Source organism: Emydura macquarii, unplaced genomic scaffold, assembly GCF_026122565.2.
Source record: "Emydura macquarii macquarii isolate MOO-44397 ecotype Brisbane River unplaced genomic scaffold, CSIRO-AGI_Emac_v2 contig_3451, whole genome shotgun sequence".
Lineage (NCBI taxonomy): Eukaryota > Metazoa > Chordata > Testudines > Chelidae > Emydura > Emydura macquarii.
Genome location: NW_027133588.1, coordinates 3,207,479 through 3,227,536, shown reverse-complemented (window position 1 = coordinate 3,227,536; position 20,058 = coordinate 3,207,479). Strand labels below are relative to the sequence as shown.

The window sequence follows — 20,058 nt, the reverse complement described above, 5'->3', positions numbered from 1 at the left end:
CATGTGTTCTCTGTAAGGGCAAGGGGTTAGTGAGAGAGGGTGATATTAGCTTGGAATTACATTAATAATCATTGGCTGATGTGTACGAAGAACACTGCAGGTGTATGTTGGGATACACACAATGTTGAAGTCACATTAGCCATGCCCTCTGACCTATATGTCCACAAAGCAGAAAATGAAAGCAAACATAAAAATACTTCCTTACAATTTTTTTAAATTAACATTGTAATGAATGTTATTTTGAAGACTGAAGACAACTGTCCACAGAAGAAGCAGCTGTCAGTCTTGTTAACATATCTCTCCCACGTGCCTGTTGTCTGTTCTGGAGACTCTACCGCTAGGTTGAGAGGCTGGTGCGGACTTCGTAGTTGCTCTTCCTTTCGTGTCTGTCCAGAGACTGTCAACACGGGTGCTGATTGTGAGTGTGTTTTTCCCTGAGGTGGACACCTGTCATCTAGAAACTGGACTGAGACCCACCAGTTCATTCCACATACACCACGAAACAGCTGTCAAATAATTATTTTCAGTGATTGCTGACCTGCACCGATTCACACCAGCAAAATAGAGGTAAAAACCTTTGTGTCTGGCAACCAAGCCAATGAGCAAGCCAGACCCCTTAAAATGATAGTATTGCAGCCTGATTGAAACATTGCAGAGAGGACTTTAAGAAGCAGTTACATTATATCAAAAATCTTTTTTATGCCCCATAAATAGAACATTTCATATAACCTATATTCAGGATTGTGGGCCAAAGAAGTGTTCTGTTCTCTTTGCAATGGATATACCTTATTATTCCAAAGATAAAATGTCTTTGTGCATTCTCTGCCCATGGCAAAAAGAAACACATTTCATAAGCAGTTTCTGAATATATGTTAACTATTTAGTAGTCCTCCAATTGCTCATTGACTTAGCATTTAACAAATACTTTCTAAGCTTATGACAAAATAGGCCAAACTCATCCCTCATAATACTCCATTGAAATCAGTGGAGTGGCAACAGGGAAGAGTTCCTAAGATTTAAATGAAGAAATGTTTCCTTTTAAATTTCCTATTAAAAGCCTGCTGCAGAATTTACTTTGCCTGGCTTCTAACTTACTTGCTGAAACCTTCCTATGCAAATTCTTGATCAGAAGCTCAGGAAATGCTTACAGGAGAAATGAATCCTCCATTATAGACATGCCTTCCAGGATTGGAAGGATTTCCTTTTCTGGGGAGCAACTTTTGAATATAATTTTTTTTTTTTTCCCAGATCCTTGTTCTTTTGGAGCAAGGACTGAGAACTCTGACTCTTATAGGACAAGTATGGAATGTCAGCCAGTGTGTGTTTTCAATGGGAATGCTGTGTAATGAAAATGCTGTAAGTGCAGGACTATTCAAATGTCCTAAGGGCCTGATCTTGAGATTTGCTGAGCACCTGCAATCCAGTTGACTTCAGCTCTGCAACAGGATTTGAATTTACTCCCATGTTCATGCTCCCACATAATACCGGTGAGTGTAGAATTGTTAGAGGAGCTGTTCCTCAGATGGAAGTTCTTTCTGCGGATGAACAGTTGCCATCTTGTCCCACAGACGGCTGTATAACCAGTTAACTTGGTGACCCCTGTGAATGGTCTATCAGTTCACTAAATTTGTGAATCACATTGGGATCCTTCAGATAAAAAGGTACTTTATATATGTAAGTTTCAGTGACAGCATTGATTCCTGATGGCGGTTCAAGGACCCATAACACTTCTCAACGGGGAAACAGGATAACCACACTAACTATCTTGACTGGCATAATACCCCCACACAGTAAAACAGACTCAGATGTCCAGTGCTGTGTGGAGCTATTTTTAACTGCACAGTAGCTGATCCATTTGCCTGCATGGTCACTGAACTACTGGTATTGTTCTTTTAAAAACTCTGGGTTTAATTCTGCACTCCCTTGCAGTCAGTGTAATCATTTATATCTGTGTAGAGTGAGTCTAAAGGGCTACCCGTATGATTTGGAGCAGTTTGAACTCACTTTGTTCAGGTGTAAATGGCTACAGAAAGTGCAAGGCAGTGAAGAATCAGGCTCTTGAGTATGAAGAGTGTTATCTGGAAGAACCCAGTACTACTCTGTGGTTAGGTTACAGGTGTTGTGTTCTGAGTCAGGTAGTAGCATAAACCCAGAGTTTGTTTGTTTTTTAATATATTTGTATTTGGAATGAATAGGAGACGTATATTCACAGCAATTTTCTTTTTTTTTTTCCTGCACAGTTCTGACTCTTTTCCTGGCATGGGCATCTCTCCACCAAGCTCTCTTTGATTAATTATATTTTTAGACAGGCAGAATAACATTTTGGTGTATTTTACAAGCCACACGTCTATGTTTTAATCCTCCTCTTGCATGTAAAGTACATTTTGATCTGAGTTCTGCAATGCCACAGGCAGAATAAAGCCCTAACTTTTGTGTGAGTGAAATTACTGTATTTTTTCATTTTAATTTGATCTTTTAAAAACACCAACACCAGCAAAAAATGAGAAAGATGCTGTTGGAATTTTCATAGGCATTCATCATTGTTTCATGGTATGTTCACTTATTAGTGCTCTTTTCTAACTAACTACACTAACCTTATGCTGTTTGTTAATAGCAGAAGTTGGTGCAGACATTTTCTCCCCTTATACTCTTGACTCCCTGGGACTTAAAAATGCCTCTTTGCTCTGAAGAGAGAGAACAGCAACCAGGGAGCATGTAGAGGTTAATTATCTTATTAATTCAAAGGGATTTCTGAATGTGTGCCATGCAAATTATAATAAATTGCTGTCTTTTTCTTAATATTTCATGTTAGACTATTATGAGAATTGTGGTTCTCGGTATATGGGATTATATTGAAAACAAAATAGAGGTAAGTAAAAGTGCCACAGTCAAGGCTGTTTATATTTCAGCATGGCAAAGTAAGAATAATTAACTGTTCCTGCAGTATGTGATTTTGTTATAGGAATTGATGTATTTACACTCACAGAGATTTATGCATGTTATTCCCTGCACGCAAAAATGAAATGAGATGCAGATTAAAGCCCTGTCCACAGTTTGAAGTGTCAGACCGATGCTGGTTAGAACAGTGTTTTAAACACATTTGTGGCCAGCGCAATGTTAGCTGTGATTTTGCTGACTGGTGTGGACAAGAATTTCTTTTTGAGAACCGTGCGAGTCAAACTGTGACATATAAACCCTTTCGACATTATAACGATAACAGAGTCTGAGGATCTGGTTAACGATATGTTTGAGAGTTGTCGTGTATGAAGCCTAACCATGTTCCCATTACCAGGTTAAAACTAGAGCTGATAGGAAAATTTTCATCAAAAAGAGTCTCTGTTGGAAAATACTGTTTTAACAAAACCGAAATTTTTCACTACATCATATAGATTTCAACAAAATTTCGTTTTGGGGAAAAAAGTTTTTAAAATGTTATAACGTCCCATTTCAATGTTTTCTGAACTAAAACTTCAGATTTTTGTTTGTTTATTTTAAAAGACTTTTTGTTTGTTTCAAAATTTTCTTTATTTGGTTTTTCCTCCCAATCTAGGATGGAAAAAAATAATCAAAATCTCAAAATTTTCCATGGGGTAAAAAATCACTTTCCTGACTAGCTCCAGTAAAAACCCTGGAGAGTCCAAGTATATAGCCCATTTATGTGGACATTGTCAAGTGTTGTCTGCAATACATTTTTTATCTGTGCTATTAACCTAGACCCCAGGCTTGATTCTGGCTGTAGTATAGACAAAGCATAGACTAGGCCCTCACCATACAAATAATCTGTCAGATAGTTTTATAACAAACAACAAACTCCTGTCCATACTTGTCAAGGAAACCATGGCTGGAATCTGGTAGCAATAATTGTGTTCAAGCATGTTTGTAGCTATTATGGTTCTGACCAAGAATGGATAAGGCCTTAACGTACATAATAACAAAATGGTAATTACTTAAGAATGTACACAGCTAAAGTGCAACAGTAGTTAGTGCACATTATAATTTCAGTAATTAGAGGATTGCTGTGATAGAAACGGATTAAATGAAACGTAGTGCTAATAAACTAAATACAGTACAGAAGGGGTCAGGAAACCTGGTTTGTATTGCAAATAAAGCCACATTTAAAGGTGTGCAAATCTTTCATAACTAAACTTCAAACCATTTGACCTGATTTGCGTACTCCAAGTGAGTCTTACGGTTTTATTTGATGTTGTCTGGCAAAACACCAGTTTCAACAGTTTCATTTCATTTTTTAAAGGGAAATATTGTATCCTAGCATCCTCCAGATGGTGACAGTGAGGATTATGACCTGTTGTTTGCGTCTTTCCAGTGGATTGAGTTTATGTTCAGTTCTTGATGCATGTTGCTTATAGTGGGGTATGTCCTGTTTCCCTGTGCAAACCATGAGTAAATGGGCCTTACGCTGGGACTCTGCACAGGGACTGTGGCACAGAATTCTGCCCTATGCCTTTCCAGGTTGTGGTGGACTAGCCCAAGCATTATTATTAGCATCACCCTCAATTCAAGTCTCTCTGCTTTGCTAACAATTCCAGGCTTGACATGCCATTTGTCCGCTTCTCCCACAAACCTTTCCATGCCTTCTTCCACATCGCCTCTCACACATGGAATTGCCTTTTCTGAATGATTCCCCATGGCCACTAACCTCTCCTTATTCAGGTCTCTCCTGAAATCCACGTTTGCCATGACACCTACAGGAAGGTAGCCAGCTAATAATGACATGGTCATGGAGTCCTTGGGGATAGTCTTTATATCTCTGACAAACACAAAACACCCCACCACTGAATTGCCAGGATGTGATCAAGTGCCAGCTGATCGCTTTACTCGTTTGTTGTTCCGCTTTATTCCACCTCTTTCTCCCTGCATCTTTTCAGAATGCAAGTTTTTTTAGTCAGGGTCTGTGTCCTCTTTTATGTTTGTACCACACCTAATGACTGGTAATAAATAGCAACAATAATAGAGCTCTTGGGTTGTAATAGTATTTGGGGCATCACCTGTACATGAAGATTTTGGCCAACGGATTTGTGTAACTGCAGACCTCCCTGGCCATGTCTCCACCTCACCTCTAAAACGGTGGATGAAATCTCTAAGACATTCACAGCATGCAGAGGATTTAGCTTTTTTTTTTTGGCCTGCTCACCCCACGAAACACACACAGTTTATCATAACTGAACCACTTTTGTGTGTTAAGAGCCTTCCAAGAACACTAAGAAGGGTGGGAGGGTTTGTGACCTTTAGAAAGAGTTTGAAAATGCTGTTCGTTAAAAATCTCTCTCATTTTAGGTATTCGATGGTGCAGTAATAATTTTATCCTTGGCTCCAATGGTGGCCTCTACAGTGGCAAATGGCCCAAGCAGTCCTTGGGATGCCATCAGTCTCATTATCACTCTGCGAATTTGGAGAGTTAAGAGAATTATTGATGGTAAGTGGGGATTAAACTTGCTGTCATGAGAATTAGTTGGTTGATTTAAAAAAAAGGATTGGTAACCCTCGGCATTGCTTGTAGAGAATATTTTTATTGTTCTCCTTCCTCTAAATTTTAAAAGCTTTAGTGTTGTGACTACCACTGGTGAGAATAGGAATTAATTTCATGGCTGGATTCCACATGCTCCTTTAGAAATTATTTTTTTGTGATGCACTTTGACATCTCCTATCTTGAAAAGGAAATGTCTCTGATATGATTTCCCTCTCATCGCTTACCATGAGACATCCTTCCCATATGCTTCAAAATAATTGCTTCCAACCTGCTTGATCCTTCTTGCAGCTGTTCTTTGCTCGCCCCAACATCCTCTATCTTGATCCATTCTACTTTCAGTTCCTGCCTCTAGGATAACTTTGTGTTTGATTCCTCATGCTTTCTTTGCATCTTGGAAGTTCCCCACTGAAAGTTTTCCACAGGTCTGTCTATGTTATTAATTTGCGTGTAATTAGCTGTGTGCCAGTGCTGTTTTGCACAGGATTCCAGAACACACCACCATTAGGAAGCACTTAGAGAGGGGAGAGCAGCTTAAAGAGTTAAGACTGCAGAGAACAGGAGCAGAGTCAGAGTTTGGAACAAGAATTCAAGGAAGGGGATAGTAGCATAGTGGAGGGCAGTTATATCTATTAACAAGCTGTACATTGTTTTGCTATAAAAGTCCGGGATTCCAGGATGCAGGGAAGAGGAATGCAAAATGAATGAGGCCAAGGATCACTTTGCTTCTGTGAGAGAGTGAGTGTGTCAGAGTGGCATTTATGCTCTAGATACTGAGGTCTCCCAAGTTCCAAAGTGAGGGGATGTAGCCCTGTGGTGAAGTACTGAGGCTATTGTTCGGGATCTGATTCAGGTTCTGAAGAACATAAAAAAATGCAGTAAATTTTGCATAGTCACCCTGAACAATGTGAGCTTGCCTTAATTGTGACTTGGTGAAGATTTTCAAACTATAGGTGCCAAACTCCTATTGAAAGTCAAAGGGAGTTAGGTGCCTAATTTGCCGTTTGTACCTTTGAAAACCTCACCGTTAGTCAACAATTTCCGTCATATAGTTATTTCCTACAGTTCTATTTAGGAGTTGTTGTTACATTGCTTAGGGCTCTGGAATAGCTCTTCTCCAAGAAGCTGGTACACAGCTACGCTTTTCAAATGTTATGGAGACGTGCAGAATACAAAGCAGAAAATGCTCTTGACCAGCCATTTAGACAATCTATGATAAGTGCTGGAATAGATCTACATTAGTGCAAATGCTTGGGCAAGGTTGCAATGTACATTTCAGCTCTAGTTTTGCCTGCAACACAAGTGATGGTGAGTGGTTGGGGATCTAACATCCAAGGTTCAAACCCTGCTGATGACTCAGTGGGGGTCCTTGTGATTGCATGTGATAGAATTCCTTCTCCAAAAGAGAAGCTGTAGTCCAATGACAAATTGTTGGGTTTCATACAGGAGTTATGCAGGAATTACTGGGTGAAATTCTATGGCCTGTGTTATGCAGAAGGTCAGATCAGATGATCATGATGATCCCTTCTGGTTTTAAAATCTATGTAGACATCTCCTCTGATAAGTTAAACTGCTGCTGAATTTCTTCAAGTGCTTGTTTGTTTTTTCTAGCCTATGTGCTGCCAGTTAAAGTGGAGATGGAGATGGTGATTCAACAATATGAGAAGGCAAAGGTCATTCAAGATGAGCAGCTAGAAAGACTAACCCAGATCTGCCAAGAACAAGGGGTAAAATTTCATTATATTTTTATTTACATATTGTCTGTCAAAGATGCTGGTTTCATGGTGACTGAAATAGCTCAAATAAGTTGCCAAAGTCTGAGATTTGAAAAATTACCATTAGGAATTCCGTTGAAAGATGGCAGACCAACTTTAGACAGAACCCTCTAGGATGCTAAAGTTTCTAGCTACTTACAGGAAATTGCAGCCTGTGTTGTACTTATCCTGACCTCCCATATGTGAAACTGACACAACTTTAGAACAGGTAGTTCTCTCTTCGAGTGTTTGCTCATATGCATTCCATCATAGGTGAGTGCGCGCCCCGTGCACGAGCCTCCGGAAGCTTTTCTGCCCTAGCAACCCCCTGCGGGTCGGCTCCTGCGCCCCCTGGAGTGCCGCGCTCATGTCGCGGTATATAGGGAGCCTGCCGACCCCGTGGCCCCCAGTTCCTTCTTTCCGCCCGTGACGGTCTTTTGGAACGCTGCCCCTTGCTGTATCGCAAGTAGCAATCTCCTCAACCTGTTCTAGTTATAGTTTTATAGTTGTAGTTAGTTGTTAAAAGTTCATAGTTTTAACCTGTATAGTAAAAAAAAAAAAAAAAAAAAAAAAAAGTAGTAATAGTTTTAGTGGTTTAAGTACTTAGTTAGCCCTTACGGGCTCCCGGCGCCATGCCGGGCACTTCGGGGTTTAAAGCCTGCGCAGAATGCTCGAAGGCTTTCCCCATCAGCGACCCGCACGACCGCTGTCTTCGCTGCCTGGGCGAGCTCCACAGGAAGGACAAGTGCCGCATCTGCAAGTCCTTCAAACCCAGGACACAGAAGGAGCGAGATGCCCGCCTTCGGACGATCCTAATGGAGTCGGCGCTTCGCCCGGTCTCCGAGCCCTCGGGATCTCCATCGGCACCGAGCGTCTCATCGGCGCACAGCGCGCCCCCGGCACCGACAGCGGCACCGGCGCTAAAGGTGCCGAAGAAGAAGAAGCGGCTGGACCCGGTGCCTATGGACTCCCCCTGCTACCGGTACAGCAGGGGGTACGATTAGAGCCGACACCGGCGTCGCCACGCAGAGAGCCTCCCCCGACCCCGGGGGGTGGGGGACCTCTCCTGCAAGGGCCGTCGACGCCGGAGGCGTTTGTAGCGGCACGAGCCCTCATGGCCATGCCAACGCCTCCATCCCCCCCTCGGCCGAGGGAGTCAGGGTTGGCGTCTCGGGGTAGATCCGTGCTGGGTTACCCCGGTGGGCAGCGGAGACAGGAACCATCGTCTCCCCCCAGACGGTCGAGGACGGGGGAAGCGGGATCCCCCCCTCCTCGCTCCGACCTTATGTCGTTGAGCACCTCGGTACCGCAGCAACTGGAGCGGTCCCGAGGTTCCGAGAGCGGCCACTCTCCATCGCCCACCAGATCCTCGGCGTCCCTCCATCGTCAGGAGAGCCTGCCGGCACCGAGAGAGACTGACCATCCTCGCACTTCGGTGCGTACCTCTCGGCACCGATCTGGTTCACAAGTGGAGCAGAGGCGCTCTGAACATCCGCGCGGGCGCCACTCTCGCTCCCCGGTGCGCAGCTCCCGGCACCGAACACCCTCTCCTGGTGATGACCGGCACCGGTCGGACTCTCGGCACCGGTCGGGCTCTCGGCACCGGTCGGGCTCTCGGCGCCGAGCTATACGGCACCGGTCGGGCTCTCGGCACCGGTCGGGCTCTCGGCCCCGAGCTATACGGCACCGGTCGGGCTCTCGGCACCGGTCGGACTCTCGGCACCGCTACAGCCCTCGTCACCGGTCACGATCTCCGGTCCGTGCCCGTGAGCGTTCCCAGGACAGCCATCGCTCCCCATCCGCTGGCAGCCGTCGGGGTCGCCCTGCCCCGGAACCCTACCACCAGTCGCCATCGGCGAGGGCCCCCAGAGTTACCCCGAGGCGGTCCCCGGTGCCGCACGCCCGGCCACTCGGAGACTCTCCGGAGCACCGGAGAAGACGCAGCCGAGGGAGAGACCGCTCTAGGTCGCCTGGCCACGGTAGAGCAAGACGGTCCCGGGGCCGCTCGTCTACTTATAGCCGCTCCCCGCCGCGCCGGCGTCACAGATACCGCCGTAGCCGCTCCCGCTCCTCCAGGAGCAGATCACTGCAGGATCGGGGCAAGGACAAGGGGAAGCGCCCGAAGTCCCGTAGCCCGGCACCTTCCGGGCCCGCAACATCCACGGCACCGGGACCGGTGCCAGCATGGATGCATGGGCCCTGGCAATGGCCATATTGGGGACCATGGCCTCAACAACAGACCCAGGGTGCGGCGTCGGTCCCCTCAGTGGCGGTCCAGCCCCCTCCCCCACATCCTAGTCAGGACAGACCGGAATCCTCGGATGAGGAGTCCGACCCGATGGAGGGTCCATCTACGGGTCCCCTGCACCAGTCCTCCTCCTCCTCTCCTCCTGACACCACCTCCAGGGACCAGAGAACACCCCTGCCTGATTATAAGACCCATCAGGAACTGCTCAGGAGGCTAGCTGACAATCTGCAGCTCGACCTAAAAGAACTTTCGGAGGAGGAGGATCCTCTTTTCGGGACCTCTAGCTCAGCAGGCCCCTCCCGCGTCGCGCTCCCTGTCCACGATAGGGTGTTAAAGGTGGTCAAGCCCCTGTGGGAGACCCCAGCGTCAGTGTCGGCCACTTCTAAGACTGCGGAACGCAAATATTACGTTCCCGCCCAAGGCTTTGAATACCTCTACAACCACCCCCCCCCTGGGTCGTTGGTTGTAGATGCGGTTAATCAGAGGGACAGACAGGGGGCCCAGTCCAGTACACCAAAGAACAAAGAAAATAAAAAACTGGACTTATTTGGTAGAAAAATTTATTCGACTGCGGCATTACAACTCCGCATTGCGAATCACCAAGCGCTCCTCGGCAGGTACAATTTGAACCTGTGGGCTTCCCTCCAACGGTTCCTCCGCGCCTTGCCACCTGACATGGCGGAGGACTTCAACACCATCCTGCAGGAGGGAGCTACAGTCGCCGGAGCGGCCCTCCAATCCTCAAGCGATGCCACCGACGCAGCGGGAAGGGCTATGGCATCGGGCATCGTGATGCGCCGGGCCGCGTGGTTGCAGTCTTCGGGTCTGTCATTGGAGGTGCAACAGGCCATCCAGGATCTGCCTTTTGAGGGCGTGGGCCTGTTCTCGGATAGAACAGACAGTAAACTACACGCCCTCAAGGACTCTCGAGCCACCCTTAAGTCCTTAGGCCTCTATATGCCACAGGCCACGAGGCGCCAGGGCAGACAACGACCCCAACGGCAGCAACAACAGCAGCCTGCCCCTCGACTGCCTCCTCGACCAACTCCATCCAGGCGAGGTCGAGACCGCTTCAGGCAGTCGAACAGAAGAGACCGCCAAGGCCCTGCAGGGGGCTCCCAGCAGGGCCAGCAGAAAAATACCAAGCGGTCCTTTTGACGGGACGCTCGAGGGCAGCCCAGTAACCATCACCATCCCACTGGTTTCCACCCCCCCCTTTATGAACAGACTACACCCCTTCCTCCGAGAGTGGCAGGGAATAACCTCGGACTGCTGGGTACTCAGCATAGTGAGACGAGGCTATGCTCTCCAACTCTCGGCATTTCCTCCAGACTCTCCCCCTACCCCGTCCCTCTTCAGGGACCCATCTCACGAGCTACTCCTCGTCCAAGAGGTTCACTCTCTTCTCCGCCTTGGGGCGGTAGAGGAAGTTCCTCCTTCGGAGAGGGGCAGGGGGTTCTATTCCCGCTATTTCCTTATCCCCAAGGCAAAGGGAGGCCTCAGACCTATTCTGGACCTTCGTCGTCTGAACAGATTTATCAGACGCCTCAAGTTCCGGATGCTCTCCCTAGCCTCCATCATTCCCGCACTAGATCCAGGGGATTGGTATGCTGCCCTCGATTTACAGGATGCTTACTTCCATATTTCTATCCTCCCTGGGCACAGACGTTTTCTTCGTTTTATGGTAGCAGGTGTCCACTACCAATTTTCGGCCCTACCATTTGGCCTCTCCTCAGCACCCAGGGTCTTCACGAAGTGTATGGCGGTGGTAGCGGCCCACCTCCGCCGCAGAGGCGTCCAGATCTTCCCCTATCTCGACGATTGGTTAATACGGGGAAGATCCAGGGTTCACGTACAGAACAGTCTAGCCCTGACCTGCACAACCTGCACCAGGCTGGGCCTGCTCGTCAACGAGCAGAAGTCCACACTTACTCCAGTACAGCGGATAGACTTCATAGGGGCCACCCTGGATGCAGTCCAAGCCAGGGCTTTCCTCCCCATGGCCAGATTCCAGACCATGACCGCCATCATTCAGGAACTATTCAGAATTCCCACGACGACAGCCAGGCGCTGCCTTCAGCTGTTGGGTCACATGGCGGCATGTACATATGTGGTGAGACTAGCTCGCCTCAAACTCAGGCCTCTTCAAGGTTGGCTAACCTCGGTGTACACCCCATCCAGACATTCGCTTTCCAGGGTGGTCACCATCCCACCCCAGGTCCTAACATCCCTCAACTGGTGGACAGACCCGAGCGAGGTTCTTCGGGGGGTTCCCTTTACAGACTTAACCCCATCGGTGACGCTGATAACGGACGCTTCCGATGTGGGTTGGGGAGCCCACATGAGCAGCGACCTCAGCACACAAGGTCTATGGTCGCCACAAGAACTTCAGCTTCACATCAATGTCAGGGAGCTACGTGCAGTTCGTCTCGCCTGCAAGGTCTTTCTCAGGTTTCTAACGGGCAGAGCAGTACATGTCCTCACGGACAATACAGCAGCCATGTTTTATATAAACAGGCAAGGGGGGGCACGCTCCTCCACTCTGTGCCAGGAAGCCATACAGCTATGGGACCTTGCGGTGAGGCACGATTTTCACCTCTCTGCCTCTCACCTCCCCGGGGTCAGGAACGACGAGGCGGACCGCCTCAGCAGGTCGTTCGTACCCCGCCACGACTGGTCACTCCACAAGGAGGTGGTGTCTTTTCTCTTCCACAAGTGGGGCACTCCCCAACTGGACCTGTTCACCTCTGCGTGGAACAAGAAGTGCCAGAGGTTCTGCTCACTCCGGGGACGAGAGCAGGGCTCCCTCTCGGACGCCTTTCTAATCAACTGGACGGGGCCCCTGATGTATGCGTTTCCCCCCGTTCCATTACTCCCCAGAGTGCTCCTGAAAGTCAAGAGGGACAAGGCGAATGTCATCCTCGTTGCACCAGCCTGGCCCCGGCAGCACTGGTTCACTATGCTATTGGACATGTCCATTGCCGAGCCGATACCGCTGCCGAGGCGATACGACCTCCTCTCCCAGGACCGGGGCCGCCTCCTTCACCCGGACCTGGACTCCCTCCACTTGACGGCATGGAGGCTTTGTGGTTAACTGAAGGGGAGAGAGCCTGCTCAACACAAGTACAGCAGGTCCTCTTAGGGAGCAGGAAACCTTCCACTCAGATGCTGTATAAGGCTAAGTGGAAGCGCTTTACCCTTTGGGCAGAGTCCCGGGGGATCTTACCTAGTTCATCGCCCATACAGGCAATCCTAGAATACCTCCTTCACCTAAAGATGCAGGGCCTCGCACTGGCTTCCCTGAGGGTGCACCTGGCGGCCATCTCGGCCTTCCACCGGCCGATGGAAGGGAGATCTATCTTCTCTCATCCTATGTCCTGTAGGTTCCTGAAGGGGATAGAGAGATTATACCCGCAAGTTCGCGACCCGGTACCTCTCTGGGACCTGAACTTGGTTCTCTCCATGTTAACCGGACACCCATTCGAACCCATGGCTACATGCCCTTTGCTGGTCCTGTCCTGGAAGGTGGCCTTCCTAGTAGCCATTACTTCGGCCAGACGGGTCTCCGAGTTAAAAGCCTTGACCTCGGAGCCCCCTTACACTGTCTTCTATAAGGACAAAGTGAGACTGAGACCCCACCCAGCCTTCTTACCCAAGGTGGTGTCCCAGTTCCACTGTAACCAAGACATTTTCCTCCCCGTATTCTTTCCCAAACCCCACGGATCGGAGGCGGAGCAGAGATGGCACTCCTTAGATGTCAGGAGGGCCCTGGCCTTTTACATCGATCGGACAAGGCCTTTCAGAAAGACAACCCAACTGTTCGTCGCGGTTGCTGAAAGAATGAAGGGTTTACCTGTGTCTTCTCAACGCATCTCTACATGGATTACCGCATGTATCCGCACTTGTTACGAGCAGGCGAAGGTGCCGCTTCCCAGCTCAGTGACGGCACACTCGACCAGAGCCCAGGCCTCGTCAGCGGCCTTCTTGGAACGGGTGCCCCTGACGGACATTTGCAGGGCAGCAACCTGGTCATCTGTCCATACCTTCTCTTCCCATTACGCCATTGTACAACAGGCAAGAGAAGACGCGGCCGTAGGCAGAGCCGTCCTAAGAAGGGCTACTCAACAGTGACTCCTACCCGCCTCCATGGTATGGCTACATAATCACCTATGATGGAATGCATATGAGCAAACACTCGAAGAGAGAAAACAAGGTTACTTACCAGTAACTGTTGTTCTTCGAGATGTGTTGCTCATATCCATTCCAAACCCACCCTCCGTCCCCGCTGTCGGAGTCGGCAGAAAGAAGGGACTGGGGGCCACGGGGTCGGCAGGCTCCCTATATACCGCGACATGAGCGCGGCACTCCAGGGGGCGCAGGAGCCGACCCGCAGGGGGTTGCTAGGGCAGAAAAGCTTCCGGAGGCTCGTGCACGGGGCGCGCACTCACCTATGATGGAATGGATATGAGCAACACATCTCGAAGAACAACAGTTACTGGTAAGTAACCTTGTTATATCTTCAAACAAACATTTGTTGTTTGAAAAGTTGTCTTTTCCCCTTGCCCCTATATGTGTATCTTTAAGGGGATAGTAACTGCTTTTTAAATTTTTAATGGAAGAGAGGAGGAATAGGAAATGAACGTTTCCCTAATAACTAATTTATCAACTGTTGATACATCAGTTAGAGATTCTTTTGACCAACTCAGAACTGCTGCAGTAGAAGCTTCTTGTTTCTGGAAGCAACTCAAAGTTTTAGGATCTTTCATGGTCCAAAATTTCTAAGTAATTCAGTATTAAAATAAAAGCAAGGTCAATCTTAAAAAGAAAGTGTTTCAAATGAACACATTTACATTAAAAAACAAAGAGGGAGGAATATTGGTTTGAAAACACTGGTTTCAGCAGCAAACTAAGTATTTTGAATTACTGTTAATATCATGAAAATGGGCTTTCAAATTCCTTGTTTTTAAATCGATTATTTTCAGTAGAAACCAGTCACATACAGTAGGCCCAACCTAAATCAAGCATTTAGTTGTTTTTCAAATCAGAAAATATTTCTGTAGTAATAGTCAATTTGAACTGTATTGAAGGAGCACTTAGAGGCCTCATTGTGCTAGGTGCTGTACAAACACAGAAAGTGAGAAACAGTCCCTACTCCAAAGAGCTTATAGTCTACGTATTCAAGTCAGACAGACAGTGGAAGGGGAAAGAAAGGTGAAGTGACTTGCCCAAGGTCACACAACAGGTCAATGGGAGAACTGAGAATAGTATCCAGAGTCTGATCTCCAAATAAAAATTAAATAGACCTAGCTACATCACTCAGGCCTGTGAAAAAAGTTATGCCTTGTGCAACATAGTTAGCTGAACCTAACCCCCACTGTAGATGCAGTTAGGTTGCCCCTGCCCCTTGGAGAAGTGGATTAACGACATCAGCAGAACAACTTCTTCCGTCAATGTAGGAAGCAACACTGTGGTGCTGCAGTGGCTCTGCTGCAGTGCCGTAACTATGTCTCTGTAGCCACTGCAGTGTAGATAAACCTCTGGTCTCTTAGTGCTCTATGATCCGGTGTTGACAAATGTATTGGCATTAAGGGGTGTTGTGTATAGTATGAGTTTAGAAAGTTCTGCTGCCTGTTGCTTTCAAAGACAGTTGTTCATATTTTGTTTGGACAGGGTTTGTAACTTCAGCCTTAACAAGTTTCCAAGGCTTAAGCCCCAGGGCTTCCAAAAACTTACTTGCACTCTTAAATTGAAGTACATGTGTAAGTCTTTGCAGGATTGGGGCCTTAGTTGTTCCAGATGTTAGTAACAATGCTTAGCACAACTTCACATCCATTAACTAATTCATCCTTCTAATGCCTTTGGTGGTTAGGTAGGTAAATATTATCATCACAGTTTGAGAGAAGTGGTAATTTACTTAAGACCATGCAGTATATCACTGATAGATTGGGGACTTGAACCTACGATTTCCTGAATCCCATTCCAGTTTCTAATCTGCTAGCCCACGCTTTTTTGTTGAAACTCTTCCCTAAAAAGACAGTGTCAGGTTATAATCATTCAGTTAGAGTAGATGAAACTGCAGAAATAGTGAGAAACTGCAGAGCTGTTTGTTTGTCATATGCAAACTTGACACAATCAGACTGGGTCTGAATAGGGACTTGGTTCACACATTCTCACCTTCTGATCAACGGTTGTGAGTAGGCCTCATCTACTCTAACTGAATTGACTTTGTTAGCACTTGCCCTCCCCATTGTTGTTTCTTACCCTTGGATGTATATATATACACTTCCTATCTGTGATTTCCCCTTCATGCATCTGACAAAGTGGGTTGCAGCCCACGAAAGTTTATGCCCGCAGAAATGTGTTAGTCTTTAAGGTGCTACAGGACGCTCGTTGTTTTTGCTGTATTCAGACTAACATGGCTACCCCTCTGGAACATTTTTAATAAATGCATTTCTGTGTCCATGATACAGGTAATTCCTTCAACTATTAAATCTTTAAAAGTATTGGGTCTTATTCTCTCTCTCACTGTCTTTAACATGGGTGAGGCTTTGACAGAGTGGTGTAAAAGGGCCTTAGAGTAAATGAGAATCCAATCCCAGTATATCTAATCTTTCATAATTTGTGTGTGTTTTTTTTCTTGCTTCATTTTCCTAATATTGGACAACAAGAATAAGCCAGTCCCTTTTTCTCTCTCTGAGTGTATTACACTTTTAGGTTCTCATATGCTAGCACAAGGCTATAGTCTTTAGTTTGAGACACTGCAGGGGAATGATTTGATTTTCCTTATAGTTTTTCAATTAAAATCTCTTTTCATTGAAATGGGAGGAATGAATTATTATAGTTCTCCTGGTCATAGGTTTGGTGAAAGCTTTCTTTTTACAAAACCTAAATTTTGGGAATGTATTTGGCTTGATGGTGCTTAGGAGGAAATGTTTCAGAAGGAAGCCAAATCCTGTTATCCTTACTCAGGCAAATCTCCTAGTCATTGGGAGTTTTGGGTGGGCAGAGAATGCAGGGTCAATTGTCAAGAGAGATGAGGGGCTCATTTCTGGCACTCAGCCTGAGCCAGGCCGAAGCAAGATGTAAGAGGGGCACCACCCAAGCACTGGGCACAAGACAAAGGAAAACATACAACTTAGAGGGATGGTAAAGTGCCAGAAAATCAGAGCAAAGGAAAGCTCTACAAATACTATCTTGCATATATGCTTAAATACTGTCAGAACCTAGCATCCATAGTCTGTGCTGCTATGGTTAGGGCACCCCTGCATCAAACAAAAAGAAATACTATCTTGCTTGATGGAATAAATACATGACTGAACAGGGTCTCTCCTAGCTTCCAGGTGGCATCAGCTACAGAAAAAATACATACTAAAGAAAAATGACAGCATACTAATCTCCTTCATTTTAATATCTTGTCTTCCTGCCAAACAAATGTCTGAGCTGTATATTGTGAGATAAATGCAGTAATTTGCCGCAGTTAGCACCATAAGATATTGACACAAGAACTGCATCCTCCCTTCATAAACTGCCAGCTTCATAAGTGAATCGAGAACAATCTGTCAGCATTGTAATATTAACGTTAACATTGAATGCAGTCTGTGGTTGAGAAAACTTATCTTAATGTTCTTTAATAGCTAAAATTCTGCAGGGCTTCCAAACACTTGCTTTTACATCATTAACATATTTTAGTTTTTTAAATGCAGGCCTCTTCTTCTTCCATCTTGCTAGCTTGAAAGTCTACATTCATATTTTTGAGCTAATTGTGTGGATTTTGCGCAAGAAAGTTCCAATAAAAACAGGTTCCCCTAAGATGGTAACATCTGGAAAAGACATATGCAAAGAGGAAACATCATTATTTTTAAGTTTCAAAGCAGCATATGTATAGTGAGAGATTAAAAATATAGGGCAGATCCTTAGCCAGTGTAAATTCCCATAGGGCCAGTGGAGCTACAACAGTTTACACCAGCTGAGGATTTGTCTCATAGTTGTGTGTGTTTGTAAGAGTCAGTCCTGAGCTGCTTATTCAGGCAAAACTCTCATTGACTTCAGTGAGAGTTTTGCTTGAGTTAGGAGCTCAGGTTTAGTCTAAAGAATCTGAACAAGAGAGAAACATTGAGTCCTCTTCCTGAAGTTTATATTTTGTGAGCATGCTAGTGATTTGCATTGATTTACAAAGTATTAGAGACAGGGCTGGTAGCACTGACTGTAGTTAAGCCTGCCTGACACTATCCATTGTAAGACCCTGTTTTCAGTTCTTATAATTTTGCCAAATATTAACCATAGAGGCTGAAATTTTCCATTCCTGCTGTCTGCCTCAGGCTGAATTTTTCTGGAAAATTTCATGCAAAATGGTTCAGCTGTTGTTTTGCGCATGTGAAAATCAAATTCTGGCAACCTTTTCTTGAGTGTCCTCTAGTGCTTTGGAGGAAAAATGTCACATTTGGCAGGATGGTGGCCTGTGCGTCAGGGATGTGCTTTTTGCCATCCCTGTGAAAATCTGCCCACATTTGATCTTTGAAAAATCACATTTTGCTCATTCTTCATAGACTAGCTGCGGATTTGCAGCTAAATTCCCTGAAGATTCCATCCATGCTGAGTATGCTCCAGACAGGTCTGAGCAGGACTTGCCCTGGAATTGGAGCTCGGTGCTGCTGCAGGCTGAGTCCAGGCACCAGAATTGAGAGTGGGGAGACTGTCTCTCCTGTGCTCTCATTGCTCCCTGTGCTAGGTCCAGGCAATGTGGAGGAGGAAGCTGCCTGATTCAAATGATGAGGGGACAAGAGACAGACCTGGGGAGTAAACTGAGACCAGGGACCTGGGAATGAGAAGAGACTCAGACTGGAGGTGCTGGAAAGTGGGAAACTGGGAGCTGAGCTGGTGAAACTAGGACCAGCTGAGCAAGGAGACTAAGACTCAAGTCAAGGGAGAAAGGAGACTAGGACGGCAAACCTATGGGGTGAGGGGAGGGAAGGAAGAAAGACAATGATTATAGATATGACAGTTTCAGTTTTAAAGAGAGTAAAATGAACAGGTCACATTATACCTCTTTTCACATAACATGGTGAGTTGTGTGTACAACTTACCTTCTGTAAATGTGTTTCAGAGTAGATCATAGAGCAGATGTAACTGTGAAGTCTGGTTTTTTTTAAGTTAACAAACAGAAAACATTCAAGTTAATTTTGACTTGCTCTTTCTTTTTAATTTTTAATGTTTTGGGGGTTTTTTTTAGGGAGAGGTGGAGGGAGATTGGCAGATGATCAGGTATCACATCTATAAAGTACATATCCATTCTCGAATGGCATAGGAGACATACATTTGCAAACATAAAACTCTTTCCAGATGTTGAAGTTTGGCTGGCTATCCATTTGAAAGAATATATTTTATGAATTAAAGTAGTATTCACCACTATTTTGACCTTTTCAGTGTCCCACTGAAATTGTTTGAATTTTTGGTATTTTATTCATTCCCCACAGATTAGAAAAGATGTAATTAAAAAAGTAGCATGTCACAGGCAGTCAAGGAAGAAAATATTGAAAATACTGAAATGGCATAATTGTGCATTATTTCACAAAACCTCCCAAACATTAAAGCTCGCACTAATAAGTATTTATAACATTTACTGGGTTAAACTATACACATTGTCATTTTGAAGTAAAGACTATTAAATAACCCGCTCAGTTGCAGATGAAGCAGGTTTATTATTATTATTATTGGACTAATTTAAAATTTAAAAAATGAATCCAAAGCTTTCATTAATGGTGCAAATTCCAATCAAGAAGGGTGTAGCTGTATTGGCATCAACTGTGAGGGAATTTCCATCCCATCCCCAGTCCTGGTCATAGGTCATCAGTTTATGAACATTCTTGCGTCCTGCTTAAGAATCCTTCAGCTGTCTCTGATCCAACCAAGACTGCAAATACAGTCATATCACAAGAGCTACTTTTCTGTCAAACCATGTAGCCCTGGGTTTTTCATCATTATTAAAACCATAACAACTATGGAAGCTAGGATTTTTTTTAACTTGGTAATTTGTAAAACAGCTGCTAGTTTAATGGAAGGGCTATTTAGTTGGTAAAATTACCTATCAGAGAAATAACTTATGTTATCCTTTTGCAATAACTTTAATTTATTTCTAACTACCAGTCATTTTCCTAGTGAATGGCAGGCAGCCAAGGTCATCCCGTGTTTCATTCTGACCATAAATCATTAGTTTGCAACTGTCTCCTGATTTTTATTGTTACCAACAATGGCTAAACTAATGGAAATAAACATTGGATTGTATCCCAATGGCAGATGAGTTTTAGGGCAGGGCATTCTATACAGACAGCACTAATAGAATTGAGCAAAATTAATGCTAGTGCATTAGATACGAGCAAGCTTCTGGCTAAAGTGTTCATTGATCTCTCTGTCAATCATATGCTGTTGCTGGACTGTTAAAGAGAAGTACCATATGATTCACAGCTAATTTTGTCCTTTCTTGATTCTTATATGCGTGTTGTAGAACAATAGACAGCATGGGTGGCACTCTTTATAAATTCTGTCAGATAAAGGCAGATGTTCCCTGGAGTTCC

General features: G+C 45.6%; 1 protein-coding gene across 4 annotated transcripts in view; it reads left to right on the top strand.

Moving 5' to 3' along the window:
* TMEM266 (transmembrane protein 266) overlaps positions 1–20,058 on the top strand; it is a 122,172-nt gene that overhangs the window by 76,359 nt on the left and 25,755 nt on the right. For all 4 annotated transcript variants that reach the window (XM_067534759.1, XM_067534758.1, XM_067534757.1 and 1 more), the window contains 3 exons: positions 2,813–2,869; positions 5,296–5,434; positions 7,097–7,212. In XM_067534759.1, coding sequence (XP_067390860.1) covers positions 2,813–2,869; positions 5,296–5,434; positions 7,097–7,212 — 312 coding nt within the window. The remainder of the gene's footprint in view (positions 1–2,812; positions 2,870–5,295; positions 5,435–7,096; positions 7,213–20,058) is intronic.